Source organism: Rhinoderma darwinii, chromosome 1 (assembly GCF_050947455.1).
Source record: "Rhinoderma darwinii isolate aRhiDar2 chromosome 1, aRhiDar2.hap1, whole genome shotgun sequence".
Lineage (NCBI taxonomy): Eukaryota > Metazoa > Chordata > Amphibia > Anura > Rhinodermatidae > Rhinoderma > Rhinoderma darwinii.
The window spans coordinates 77262224-77276854 of NC_134687.1; the positions used below are offsets into that span (position 1 = coordinate 77262224).

The following is a 14631-nucleotide window of genomic DNA, read 5'->3' on the forward strand; positions in this document are numbered from 1 at the left end:
AAACAGAGTGTCCACCATCTAAACGGAAACGTACAGAAGAGGAAGACACTTATTCTTGTGCAACACAATGCATGCAATTGCCTTTGCCTACTACATCCACCAACAGAATTACATACGCTTCGACCGGTACCTCAATGCAAAACGATCCACCAACGTCAATGTCCAAAGTCATGGGAGTGAAACATGTAAAAATAGGTGTCAAGAGGAAATTTTTCGAAAGAAATGCAGCAACAAACACCCGACATACGACATTGTCAACGAGAGCCACCAACACACCTTTCAAAAGAATAAGAGATGCAACCACTCAATCACACATCTTCACAGTGGATAGAGGATGCCAGTTTCCAGAGGAAGAACTTTCTTTTGCTAACCAAATAACAATGAAGTTGGATCATTTTTACCCATCTACGTTCTCAACCCCCCGCTTACAAAGACAAACAGCAAGCAAAGTCATATTTGAGGATCCCGAGGAAAGCTTTGTTTCTTCTACTGTCATAAATGATCCAACAGATCTGGACTACGAACCACCAGATTCTAGTTTATCATTTGACAACGTGACAACAAATTTGTTTTCAGAACCAGCAGATGAAGAGCTAGTAAAAGAACGTAAATTTTTGGTTTTTGAATCGGCTTTAGATGTACTGGTTGCTCAGTGCGCGTGTTTCTGTGGCCACAAAATAGAAAACACAGTCAAATTCCAGCAAGGTACCTATCTTTCGATACAAGGGAAATGTCCCAATGGACATGATTATTTTTGGGAAAGTCAACCAAAGTGTAATCGGATACCGGTTGGGAATCTTCTGATTGCAGCTTCCATTTTATTTAATGGTGGGAACTATGCAAAGATGTCTGACATTTGTAAATCGATTGGGGTGCAATTTATTTCACATTCCACTTTCTTTCGTCACCAAAGAAAATTCTTGTTTCCAGTGGTGGACATTCACTGGAAACAAGAAAAAATGGAACTTCATAAAGAAATCAAACAAACACCATTGTGTCTCCTTGGTGACGGACAATGTGATAGCCCTGGGCATAATGCAAAATATTGTGTGTACACATTGATGGATTACAAGAGCGACAAGATTGTTGACTTTGAAATCGTTCAGGTTACACAAACCACATCTTCTGTGGCTATGGAAAGTTTGGCCTTTCAAAACTGTCTGAACCGTGTTATTCAAGATGGCCTCAATGTGTATGTTCTTGCAACAGACCGTCATGTCTCCATACGCAAAAAAATACGTGAACAATACCCCGAGATTGGACATCAATTTGATATATGGCATTATGCTAAGTCCATTCGTAAGAAGCTGAAGGCTGCAAGTAAAAAAAAAAACTGTTCCCAAATTGTTGATTGGATCACGTCAATAACCAATCATTTTTGGTACTGCTGTAGTACTAGTTGCGGCAATGTGGATGTGCTGCGTGAAAAATGGCTCTCTCTACTTCAACATATTTGTAATGTACATGAATTCCCGGGGGACATTCTCACACAATGTGATCACAGATGTTTAGACATTGATGACGATCGCAAACACAATTGGATGTCAACTACATCGGCAGCCTATCATGCGCTAGAAAAGATTGTCAAAGATAAACAATTATTGAAAGACTTGCCCCACTTGTCATCTTTCTGTCATACAGGAAAAATCGAGGTATTCCACAGCTTTATTCTAAAATACAGACCGAAAAGAATACATTTTTCTTTAGACGGAATGGAAGCACGGACAAAACTTGCTGTTTTGGCCCATAATCATAATACAAAACGGGAACAATCTAGAGTCCACCGACAGACGACAAAGTCTGATCGGCTTGGTAGCATGAGGTATAATGTAATTTTCTCTAAACTAAGCAAAAAATGGACTGCAAAGAAAGAGTACGTACCAATGTCTTTCTCACACCTCTTTCCTATGTTTGTAAATGTGATCAAATTGTCAAAACAAGAAATTGAACATAGTTGGCAAACACGTACATTGACCCTACCACCAAACATAGCCACAGAACCACGGCCGGATAAAGCATCAACTGTTCTAGCTCACAAGTCACGTTTTTAATGTACTGAACTATGTTGTGTTTGCCCTTCTACTAAAAAAGTGTACAACTATTTGCCACTATTTATATTGCCTGTTACTGTAATAATTTGTAAGCAAACTATCTGTGGATATTGGGTGTTGATTCTGGGATTTAGTCTGATTGCCATCTTTGGAGTCGGGAAGGAATTTCCCTCACTAATGAACAAAACGTAAATAACAATGGGTTTTCGCCTTCCTCAGAATCAACAATAGCAGTTTATATCCTGTATATTTTCTTTTATGTACAATACTTATGCTGTGTTAATATATTATAATAAATAAACATTCAAAGTTTGGATTTTAATTTTTTTTTTATTGAAAAAGATAGCATAGTAAAGTAAACAAACACATTTCAAAAATCGGCCATTTCAGAAGCATTATTGTCAGTGGCTAGCTTGAAACCAACATATACTTGATTTTCTTCTGGAAACATTGCTCTGACTTTCTGAACTGCACATGCTGGAATAGTACGCCTGTTTTTTCGTCCAAGGTAACCGTGAACCCACACGGTGAACATTCTGTATGCAACCATACGTAAGGACCTATACATCAGAAAAAAAAAATTTTTAGGCAATCATATTTGCACACTATACAGACCCCAATCGTATACTGTCACCCCTGACATGCTAAGATTCTTTAGAATAATACATAACGGCTCACAAACGCTGTAGCGACAGACATTGTTTGATTGCTGCGTGGAACAAGAACAAAATTTCCTTCTAATGTTACAAGGACCACATAACATTTGTCAGACACATATTAGACACATGCATGCTGCTAAAAGCGCACATAATAATATTTCTTTGAGCAATAAGGTTAGGATCACAATACCATCATTGAAACTTTACTGGAACCAAAAAACTAATTTCCTTACCTGTTATTTAGCGGTGCTTGACGTGTTGGACCAAAACATCTATAGCTTTCACATAGGGTCAGTTGTTCCTTGTTCAGACATGTGCCAATAAAAGTATGATGCTCTGTTATGCAACTAATCGGCTCATCTTCCTCCATTTTGTTTAGCACATTACGTATAACTTTGCAACAGACGCATTCCTCTTCTGTCGGCAAATTAATGCAGTTCCCACACTGACACCACGATTCCACCGGTTGCACGGACGCTGCAGGAGTTTGGCTCGCACTCTGTTCTGCCCGTTTTCTCATTGGCTGTTGTACAAGAATTATATTTGGATCCTGATATTTGGGACACCTTTCTCTTAGTTCCTGCTCTAATATTGCTCTCTAAAAAACAAAACAAAATGTGCACAATAAAATCCAGATTGTGACAACAGTACAGAAAGGAACAGATGGACATTGACTTATTTATCATTGATTTGTGGAGTGAACATGTACATCTAATAATTAAATTTTTCCATCTAAAAGTGAGACCCGAAACATAGGTATATTCTATAGTGTTCGCTCCGCTAACGTCACCGGTGAAGGTGAGTGAATAGACACCAAAAATATAGGAACCAATATTCGGAATGTAATGGAGGACCAAAAGTTGGCTTTTCGAACGGTTTGATTTCCATTCAAACAAGTATATGTGGGTGTGCTTGGCCCCCCACAAATGCAAGAGTCAGCGTGCTATCCAACAGCACAGTGAAGCATTTCACAGACATCAACTGCACAAAGTCTTACCTCCTGGGCTCTTTTTGCTTTCTCCTCTGGGGTAAATGTTGGTGGTATTCGTTTTGCTATTGGTTGATTGTCATCACTGGATTTCCGACTTCTCTTGGGCGCCATAACTGACAATTTGAAACAAAAGTTGATACATATCTCTCCCAAGACGTCAAATAAAAAACAGTATACGCTGCCACATGTCTCCCTGCATATGCTGCCACACAACTTTCTTTGATATAATGGCACACCACCTTACTTGGTATGATGCCACACAATATCCCTGTATAGGATGCCACACAAGCTCATTTGATAAGATGCCACACACTATCCCTGTATATGATGCCACCCAATATCCCAGTATAGGATGCCACACAAGCTCATTTGATCGGATGACAGACAATATCCCTGTCAATGTTGCCACACTAGCAATGTGGCCACACTAGAAATGCTGCCACACTATAAATGCTGCCACACTATAAATGCTGCCACACTATAAATGCTGACACACTATAAATGCTGACACACTATAAATGCTGACACACTATAAATGATGCCACAGGCCTCCGCTGCTATGATGCTACACCGTACATGCAGCCACACCTTACATGCAGCCACACCGTACATGCTGCCACACCGTAAATGCTGCCACACTATAAATGATGCCACACTGTAAATGCAGCCACACGTCTCCGCTGGTATGATGACACAGGGCTCCGCTGGTATGATGCCACACCGTACATGCATCCACACCGTACATGCTGCCACACTAAAAATGCTGCCACACTCTAAATGCTGCCACAATGTAAATGCTGCCACACTGTAAATGCTGCCACACTGTAAATGCTGCTACACTGTAAATGCTGCCACACTATAAATGCTGCCACAGGCCTCCGCTGCTATGATGCTACACCGTACATGCAGCCACAACGTACATGCAGCCACACCGTACATGCTGCCACACCGTACATGCTGCCACACTATAAATGATGCCACACTGTAAATGCAGCCACACGTCTCCGCTGGTATGGTGACACAGGGCTCCGCTGGTATGATGCCACACCGTACATGCATCCACACCGTACATGCTGCCACACTAAAAATGCTGCCACACTCTAAATGCTGCCACAATGTAAATGCTGCCACACTGTAAATGCTGCCACACTGTAAATGCTGCTACACTGTAAATGCTGCCACACTGTAAATGCTGCCACACTATAAATGCTGCCACAGGCCTCCGCTGCTATGATGCTACACCGTACATGCAGCCACAACGTACATGCAGCCACACCGTACATGCTGCCACACCGTACATGCTGCCACACTGTAAATGCTGCCACACTGTAAATGCTGCCACACTGTAATTGATGCCACACTGTAAATGATGCCACAGGCCTCCGCTGGTATGATGACACAGGCCTCCGCTGCTATGATGCTACACCGTACATGCAGCCACACCGTACATGCTGCCACACTGTAAATGCTGCCACACTGTAAATGCTCCCACACTGTAAATGATGCCACAGGTCTCCGCTGGTATGATGACACAGGCCTCCGCTGCTAGGATGCTACACCGTACATGCAGCCACACCGTACATGCTGCCACACTGTAAATGCTGCCACACTGTAAATGCTCCCACACTGTAAATGATGCCACAGGTCTCCGCTGGTATGATGACACAGGGCTCCGCTGGTATGATGCCACACCGTACATGCAGACACACCGTACATGCTGCCACACTATAAGTGCTGCCACACTGTAAATGCTGCCACAATGTAAATGCTGCCACACTGTAAATGCTGCCACACTGTAAATGCTGCCACACTGTAAATGCTGCCACACTGTAATTGATGCCACACTGTAAATGATGCCACAGGCCTCCGCTGGTATGATGACACAGGCCTCCGCTGCTATGATGCTACACCGTACATGCTGCCACACCGTACATGCTGCCACACTGTAAATGCTGCCACACTGTAAATGCTCCCACACTGTAAATGATGCCACAGGCCTCCGCTGGTATGATGACACAGGCCTCCGCTGCTATGATGCTACACCGTACATGCAGCCACACCGTACATGCTGCCACACTAAAAATGCTGCCACACTATAAATGCTGCCACAATGTAAATGCTGCCACACTGTAAATGCTGCCACACTGTAAATGCTGCTACACTGTAAATGCTGCCACACTATAAATGCTGCCACAGGCCTCCGCTGCTATGATGCTACACCGTACATGCAGCCACAACGTACATGCAGCCACACCGTACATGCTGCCACACTGTAAATGCTGCCACACTGTAATTGATGCCACACTGTAAATGATGCCACAGGCCTCCGCTGGTATGATGACACAGGCCTCCGCTGCTATGATGCTACACCGTACATGCAGCCACACCGTACATGCTGCCACACTGTAAATGCTGCCACACTGTAAATGCTCCCACACTGTAAATGATGCCACAGGTCTCCGCTGGTATGATGACACAGGCCTCCGCTGCTAGGATGCTACACCGTACATGCAGCCACACCGTACATGCTGCCACACTGTAAATGCTGCCACACTGTAAATGCTCCCACACTGTAAATGATGCCACAGGTCTCCGCTGGTATGATGACACAGGGCTCCGCTGGTATGATGCCACACCGTACATGCAGACACACCGTACATGCTGCCACACTATAAGTGCTGCCACACTGTAAATGCTGCCACAATGTAAATGCTGCCACACTGTAAATGCTGCCACACTGTAAATGCTGCCACACTGTAAATGCTGCCACACTGTAATTGATGCCACACTGTAAATGATGCCACAGGCCTCCGCTGGTATGATGACACAGGCCTCCGCTGCTATGATGCTACACCGTACATGCTGCCACACCGTACATGCTGCCACACTGTAAATGCTGCCACACTGTAAATGCTCCCACACTGTAAATGATGCCACAGGCCTCCGCTGGTATGATGACACAGGCCTCCGCTGCTATGATGCTACACCGTACATGCAGCCACACCGTACATGCTGCCACACTGTAAATGCTGCCACACTGTCAATGCTCCCACACTGTAAATGATGCCACAGGCCTCCGCTGGTATGATGACACAGGCCTCCGCTGCTATGATGCTACACCGTACATGCAGCCACACCGTACATGCTGCCACACTAAAAATGCTGCCACACTATAAATGCTGCCACAATGTAAATGCTACCACACTGTAAATGATGCCACACTGTAAATGATGCCACACTGTAAATACCAGCAGAGGCCTCCCTTGATATGATGCCACAGGCCTCCGCTGGTATGATGCCACAGGCCTACGCTGGTATGCTGCCACAGGCCTCCGCTGGTATGATGCCGCAGGCCTCCGCAGACATGATGCAACAAGGCCTCCCTGTTATGATGCCACAGGCCTCTGCTTGTATGCTGCCACAGGCCTCCCTTCGTATGATGCCGCAGGCCTCCGCTGTTATGATGCCGCAGGCCTCCGCTGTTATGATGCCGCAGTCCTCCCTGTTATGATGCCGCAGTCCTCCCTGTTATGATGCCACAGGCCTCCCTGTTATGATGCCACAGGCCTCCCTGTTATGATGCCACAGGCTTCCCTGGTATGATGCCAAAGGCTGCTCACACAAACGCACATGAACAGAACTTACCTGCTCCTGACGCGACCTCCTCTCTGTCAAACTTCTTGCGACTGGTCTTCTTGCGCCTTCGACTCGCTGCGAACACATGACCGGAAGCCGCGGCCGGAACTCGTCATCTCACACTCCTGCCGCGGCTTCCGGTCGACATGAACATGGCGCCGGATTTCGCTCTAGCAAATGCCTCAGTTTTGGTCTGTGTGTGAGCGGCGCATGCGCAGTTCACACACAGACGCCGTACACGGCAGTCAATGGGACGGGAGCCGTTCGCAGTCCCTATGGGACTGTGGCTGCCGTATTCCATGTCTGTGTGTGTCGTTAATCGACACACACAGTAATGGAAACAAAAATGGCAGCCCCCATAGAGCAGTTAATCAATTAAAAACGTAAAAAGTACAACACAGCAACATACATTAATAAAATTTATTGATCTATCACACAAAAACACATAACATATTAAAAACAAAGTTGGTAGTGACACTGTTCCTTTAAAGAGGCTCTGTCACCAGATTTTGCAACCCCTATCTGCTATTGCAGCAGATCGGCGCTGCAATGTAGATTACAGTAACGTTTTTATTTTTAAAAAACGAGCATTTTTGGCCAAGTTATGACCATTTTCGTATTTATGCAAATGAGGCTTGCAAAAGTACAACTGGGCGTGTTGAAAAGTAAAAGTACAACTGGGCGTGTATTATGTGCGTACATCGGGGCGTGTTTACTACTTTTACTAGCTGGGCGTTGTGTATAGAAGTGTCATCCACTTCTCTTCACAACGCCCAGCTTCTGGCAGTGCAGACACAGCCGTGTTCTCCAGAGATCACGCTGTGACGTCACTCACAGGTCCTGCATCGTGTCGGCACCAGAGGCTACAGATGATTCTGCAGCAGCATCGGCGTTTGCAGGTAAGTCGATGTAGCTACTTACCTGCAAATGCTGATGCTGCTGCAGAATCAACTGTAGCCTCTGGTGCCGACACGATGCAGGACCTGTGAGTGACGTCACAGCGTGATCTCTCGAGAACACGGCTGTGTCTGCACTGTCAGAAGCTGGGCGTTCTGAAGAGAAGTGGATGATACTTCTCATCAGAACGCCCAGCTAGTAAAAGTAGTAAACACGCCCCGATGTACGCACATAATACACGCCCAGTTGTACTTTTACTTTTCAACACGCCCAGTTGTACTTTTGCAAGCCTCATTTGCATAAATACGAAAATGGTCTCAACTTGGCCAAAAATGCTCGTTTTTTAAAAATAAAAACGTTACTGTAATCTACATTGCAGCGCCTATCTGCTGCAATAGCAGATAGGGGCTGCAAAATCTGGTGACAGAGCCTCTTTAAGTGGATCTTTTTATTGAACTCTTTGCGACCTAATGGTCTTAATGTTGTATTTAATGTGTCTAGGGTTGTTCTCTGAGAGGGATGTCTTCCGATTTGTTCTGACTTCTGGCGGAGTCCTTCCTTTGTAAATGTTAATGGTGATACATAAACTTTTGATATACTCTTAACAAATATTTTTTCTATTATAGATAAACGCGGGACTGCAAGACCACTTACGATCATCTATATTGAAATTACGTTATATCAGTATATCATGATACTTATGATTTAAATATGGATGAATTGTTATTCTACTCACTGTGTCTGGTAATCAGGATATTTGATATTTTATATATTTTCTTCCTTTCATGGGTGGGTTATATCAATAGCACATCGTTTCTCCTTTTTTTATTTTTATTATTTCAAGATGTTTCGGGCCTGTTACACGGGTCATAGGGGATGCGGTTTGGACCGTGTGCACGACAGGTGTGTGCGTTTCTTTCCACGAACCTGAATGGTGGGTACCGCTGAACACGTAATGTGATCGGGGTCCCTCCTTCCTCGTGTGGGCTCAATATATATTTATACATTATCATAAATTGATTTTCTTGGTTAACAAATTCTGATGTGCTATTATATTGCCCGTTCCATTTATTAACTATTTTTGGGTATGTTTACCCTATAGATGCTGATTACAGACAGTAAGTGTGTTCTTTTAATTTATGTTTCATATAAACGCTACAGCGATCGACATCTAAATCCTCGGAGCGATATGTCCTCTACGAGATATAATGATCTATGACCTACCATTGCGTGTTGAGGGGATTCTGTTTATCGGTATCCTAGTTACTAGGGCGACACGTCATTTCCGGTCCGGATTGATCCGACGCAGACTCACTGGAGCCGGGTTGACACGGGCGGAGATTGACATACTACATACGCCATACAACAATCAAATATCCTCTGTCTGATTGGCTAAGTGGTCGTGCAGTCACCCATTTTCACCCAGCTGTTGAAAATTGTGATTTATGTAATTATGTTTTTTCATGCATAAACCATGTATGTTTTATGTTGTTTTTAATATACACTCACTATTTTCACAATATGTATCGATTTATGTCATTCCGATACTCTTTCATTGTTTTTATCACGCTGTTTTGAGATGTATATGTCTATCTCATTATTCTAATGAGATTGATGAGTCATATTGGACACACTATATAAACCATTAAAGGTGTTTGTATCACTATGAAAGGTCCCAAGGTGGGACGGAAACGTTGCATTTGCCATGTTGGCACAATAAACTTCACTTTTTTCATCATCATCGGAGTGCTGCTGAATTTTCTTCTTGGATATGCGTTAGGCCTTTGGATCAGGACTATCAGCTGGCACCCTTCATTACTTGATCTCGTATTTGGAAACAGAGTGCTGCCGTTTCTCTACTGGTGTGTATATATATATATATATATATATATATATATATATATAAACAAAAAGATCCAGCAGCATCGGTTAAAGGATGTGGGTGCAGGCCCCAGGGAGCAGACCAAGCTCTCAGTATCAACAGAGATCCAAAAAATAGGCAGCACACCATAGAAATCAGTGAAAAAGAGTGCACTTGGGGTTAATAAAGTACCCTCTTTTTCACTGATTTCTATGGTGTGCTGCCTATTTTTTGGATCTCCATATATATATATATATATATATATATATTTGAATTAGCGGGGGCTGGTTTTTGTGGGGAAGGATTAGGACCTGTTCACATCAGCGTTGGCTTTCCGTTCCGGGGTTCCGTCGGAGGTTTACGTCGGGTGAATCCCGCAACGGAAAGTCAAACTGAAACCACAGCTTCCGTTTCAGCCACCATTGATATCAATGGTGACGGAAACATTGCTAATGGTTTCCGTTCTTCACAATTCCGTCAGGTTTCCGATTTTCTGACTGAATCAATAGCGCAGTCGTAACGGAAAGCCAACGCTGATGTGAACAGGCCCTTATACTGCGCTCAGCTTCCTGCCCCTACTAATTTAAAAGGGGTCAGCCAATGCTGGGGGGCGGGAGTATACTGCAAGGGGGAGATCTGGGCATTTTACTGACAGCAGAGAGCTCTATAGGGGGGAATGATCCCCCCCCCCCAAAGAGCCCTGACTAGTTACTATACTGCAAGGATAGGCGGGTCTGATCATCTGACGGACTGCTATAAAGGGGGGGCAGAATCCCCCCAAGAGAGCCCTCTGCAGTAAGTCAGACGCTTAGACCAGACCCCCCCCCCCCACTAATCCTTCCATTATAGTGATGTGAGGTCTCTATGGGGTGGATTATTCCAGCCCCATAGAGCCCTCTGCTGTCGGTAAAATGTCCACACCCCCCCTTGCAGTATACTCACGGGTCCCGGTCCCAGCAAGGCAGGAACTTACCTCGTGCGTCTCATCACTTCTCGTCGCTCGACCGTTCCTTCAGACTTGCTACTCATGTGCTGCGTACAGCGTCAGAGAGGAGGAGTGTTACAGACGTGCCCATCATGCGGCACGTCTGCTATGTGTGTCTGCATGGCCCCTCCCCCCGGTCCAGTCCGTCCCTGGCTGAAAATGTGCCCCCCCCCATTTTCCAGTAGGTGGTGCCGCCTGAGGCTGTCGGCTCCCCTCGCCTCATGGCAGGTGCGGCACTTGTTGTCCTTCCCCAAATCTTTTTTTATGGCTGTGCTGCTATTTTTCTGAATATCCATTTAGGAAACTACACCCCTTGAGGAATTCATCTAGGGGTGTAGTGAGCATTTTGACCCCACAGGTGTTTCATAGAATTTACTAGAATTGGGCAGTGAAAATAAAAACAATCCTTTTTCTTCAATAAGACGTAGATTTAGCTCAAAATGTTTCATTTTCTTAACAAATAAAGAAAAAAAAGAACCCCAACATTTGTAAAGCAACTTCTCTGGAGTACGGAAATACCCCATTTGTGGTCATAAACTTCTGTTTTGCACATGGCAGGGATCAGAAGAGAAGGAGCCCCATTTGGCTTTTGGAGCACAGATTTTGCTGGATTGCTGTTTTGACACCATGTCGCTTTTGCAAAGCCCCTAAGGTACCAGTACAGTGGAAACTACCCAAAAGGGACTTCATTCGGGATACTACACCCCATGAGGAATTAATCTAGGGGTGTAATGAGCATTTTGACCCCACCTGTTTTTTTTTAATAGATTTTATTTGAATTGGGCAGTGAAAATAAAAATTACATTTTTTTCCAATAAAACGTAGCTTTAGGGCAAAATTTTTAATTTTCTCAAAAAATAAAGGAGAAAATGAACCGCAACATTTGTAAAGCAATATCTATCAAGTACGGCAATACTCCATATGTGGTCATAAACTGCTTTTTGGGCACACGGCAGTGCTCAGAAGGGAAGGAGCGCCATTTCGTTTTAGGATTGCAGATTTTGCTGGATTGGTTTCTGGTCGCTGTGTCGCATCTGCAAAACCCCTGTGGGACCAAAACAGTGGAAATCCTCCAGAAGTAACCCGATTTTGGAAACGACACCCCTCAAGGTATTCACCTAGGGGTGTAGTGAGCATGTTAACCCCGCAGGTGTTTTTCAGAAATAGGTGTGCACTCGATGTTGCAGAGTGAAAAATTACATAGATATGCCAATATGTGGTTCTCAGCTTGTGCCACCATAACAAGACAGCTCTCTAATTATTATGCTGTGTTTCCCGACTTTAGAATCACCCTACATGGGGCACTAATCTTTTGCCTGGACATTCGACAGGGCTCAGGAGTGAAAGAGTACCATGCGAAATTGAGGCCGAATTTGAAGGCTTACAAAGTATTGGTTCACAATTGCAGGGCTCTGATGTGAAGTAATAAAATAAACCCATGAGAAGTGACCCCATTTTGGAAACTACAGTCCTCAAGTCACTTATTAAGTGGTGTAGTGAGCATTTTCACCCCACAGGTCATTTCCATAAATGAATGCGCTGCAGATGGTGAAAACTAAAAATTTAAATTTTTCCCCAGACATTCCAAGTCAGTGGCAAATATGTCATGCCCAGTTTATGCCACTGAAGAGACACACCCCAAAAATTGTTAAAAGGGTTCTCCCGGGTTTGGCGGTGCAATATATGTGGAAATAAACTGCTGTTTGGGCACACTGTATGGCTCAGATGGGTGTGAGTGCCATTTGGCTTTTAAAGCGTAGATTTTGCTTGGTAGTAGTTTTGTTTAGAGTTTTACTGTTTTTTTCAGTTTATAATGTGGGGGCATATGTAAGCTGGGCAGAATACATCAGGGGCATAGTCAGGTGGTATAATAATTGGGTAAACAATAAAAGAATCCATAGATGTGTGTTACGCTGTGACACAATCCTTTCTGCACAGGCCGGTGTCGCACTGATAAATGTCCTTCCTTATCTGCCTTTTGGTCCACACTCCGCACCTTTGCAGTTTGGGGAATTTTGCTGGGAAGTGTTGTCCTGGTATAATACGGGCGCCCTCACTTTAAGCAGATATATTTGGGCCCTCCCCTTCCTGGTTCCCGAATTATAGGACCCTGATAAATCGCCTCTTGAAACAGACGAAATGTTCCCCTCTGATCTGCACAACCGTATATTTTTATTTCCTGACTTATTGGACACGAACGTAAAAGCGCCCGTAATTACGGGCCCATCGACTTCTATTGGCCACGGTTACCTCCACGTATTCTTACGGGAAGGTGCTCGTGCCGTTAAAAAATATAGAACATGTCCTATTTCAGGCCGTAATAACGGCACGGGCAGGCCCATAGAAGTCTATGGGGCTCCCGTAATTACGGGTGACTACGTGTGTGCACCCGTAATTACGGGAGCATTGCTAGGCGACGTCAGAGGATAGTCCCTGTCCAAGGTGCTGAAAGAGTTAAACGGCACCCTGAACAGTGACTACCGATCATAATATAGATCAACCTGTAAAAAAAAATAGAAGTTCATACTTACCCAGAACTCCCTGCTTCTTCCTCCAGTCCGGCCTCCCGGGATGACGTTTCAGCCCATGTGACCGCTGCAGCCACTCATAGGCCAATCACGGGCTGCAGCGGTCACATGGACTGCCACGTCATCCTGGGAGGTCGGACTGGATGTCAAGAGAGGGACGCGTCACCAAGACAACGGCCGGGTAAATATGATTTTCTTTTACTTTTACTGCGGAAAGGGCTGTCCCTTCTCTCTATCCTGCACTGATAGAGAGAAGGGCTGCCGATTACTGCAGTGCAATTTTGCAGCGAAACATGCCCGTAAATACGGGTAGAATACTGGCGACACCGGACCCGTATTTACGGGCACAGGTCCCTAAATACTGGTGCAATACGGGTCGAATACGTGTGACCAAGGACCCGTATTTACGGGAGGACAAAAATACGTTCGTGTGCATGAGGCCTTAACTAATTGTATTTTTTCATAGACGTAGTGGTATGAGGGCTGTTTGTTTGCGGGACGAGCTGTAGATTTTATTCGTACCATTTTGGGGTACATGCACATTTTTTATCACTTTTTATCCTGTTTTTTGAGAGGCAAGGTGACCAAAAATAGCAATTCTGCCATCGTTTTTTTATACAGCGTTCACCATACGTTATAAATTACATATTAACTTTATTCTGCGGGCCAGTACGATTCCGGCGATACCTATTTTATAGCACTTTTTTATGTTTTATAACTTTTTGCACAATAAAATTACTTTTGTAAAAATAATGAATTTTTTCTGTCGCCATGTTGTGAGAACTATTACTTTTTCATTTTTTCGTTGACGGAGCTGTATGAGGGCTTGTTTTTTGCGAGATATGCCATATATATATTTTTATATGAATACCTATACCAAAACCAGGCGAAATATTCCATATAATGATCTATACATATTAATATATAAGCACAATCGCTATAAATATATATATAGATACTACCATATAAATACTGTAATAACATATGAGTACACCATAGGTACCATGCAAAAAGATTTTTATT

The 14631-nt window shown here is 44.0% G+C and overlaps 1 protein-coding gene across 1 annotated transcript in view; it reads right to left on the reverse strand.

The window, feature by feature from the left end:
* Positions 1–2417: 2417 nt before the first annotated feature.
* LOC142653376 (uncharacterized) overlaps positions 2418–14631 on the reverse strand; it is a 39666-nt gene continuing 27452 nt past the window's right edge. Inside the window, exons 5-8 of the mRNA XM_075828877.1 lie at positions 7347–7412; positions 3708–3814; positions 2944–3308; positions 2418–2611 (exon numbers count right to left, since the gene is read on the reverse strand). Of these exons, the coding sequence (XP_075684992.1) occupies positions 2422–2611; positions 2944–3308; positions 3708–3814; positions 7347–7412 (728 nt within the window). The 3' untranslated portion in view covers positions 2418–2421. The remainder of the gene's footprint in view (positions 2612–2943; positions 3309–3707; positions 3815–7346; positions 7413–14631) is intronic.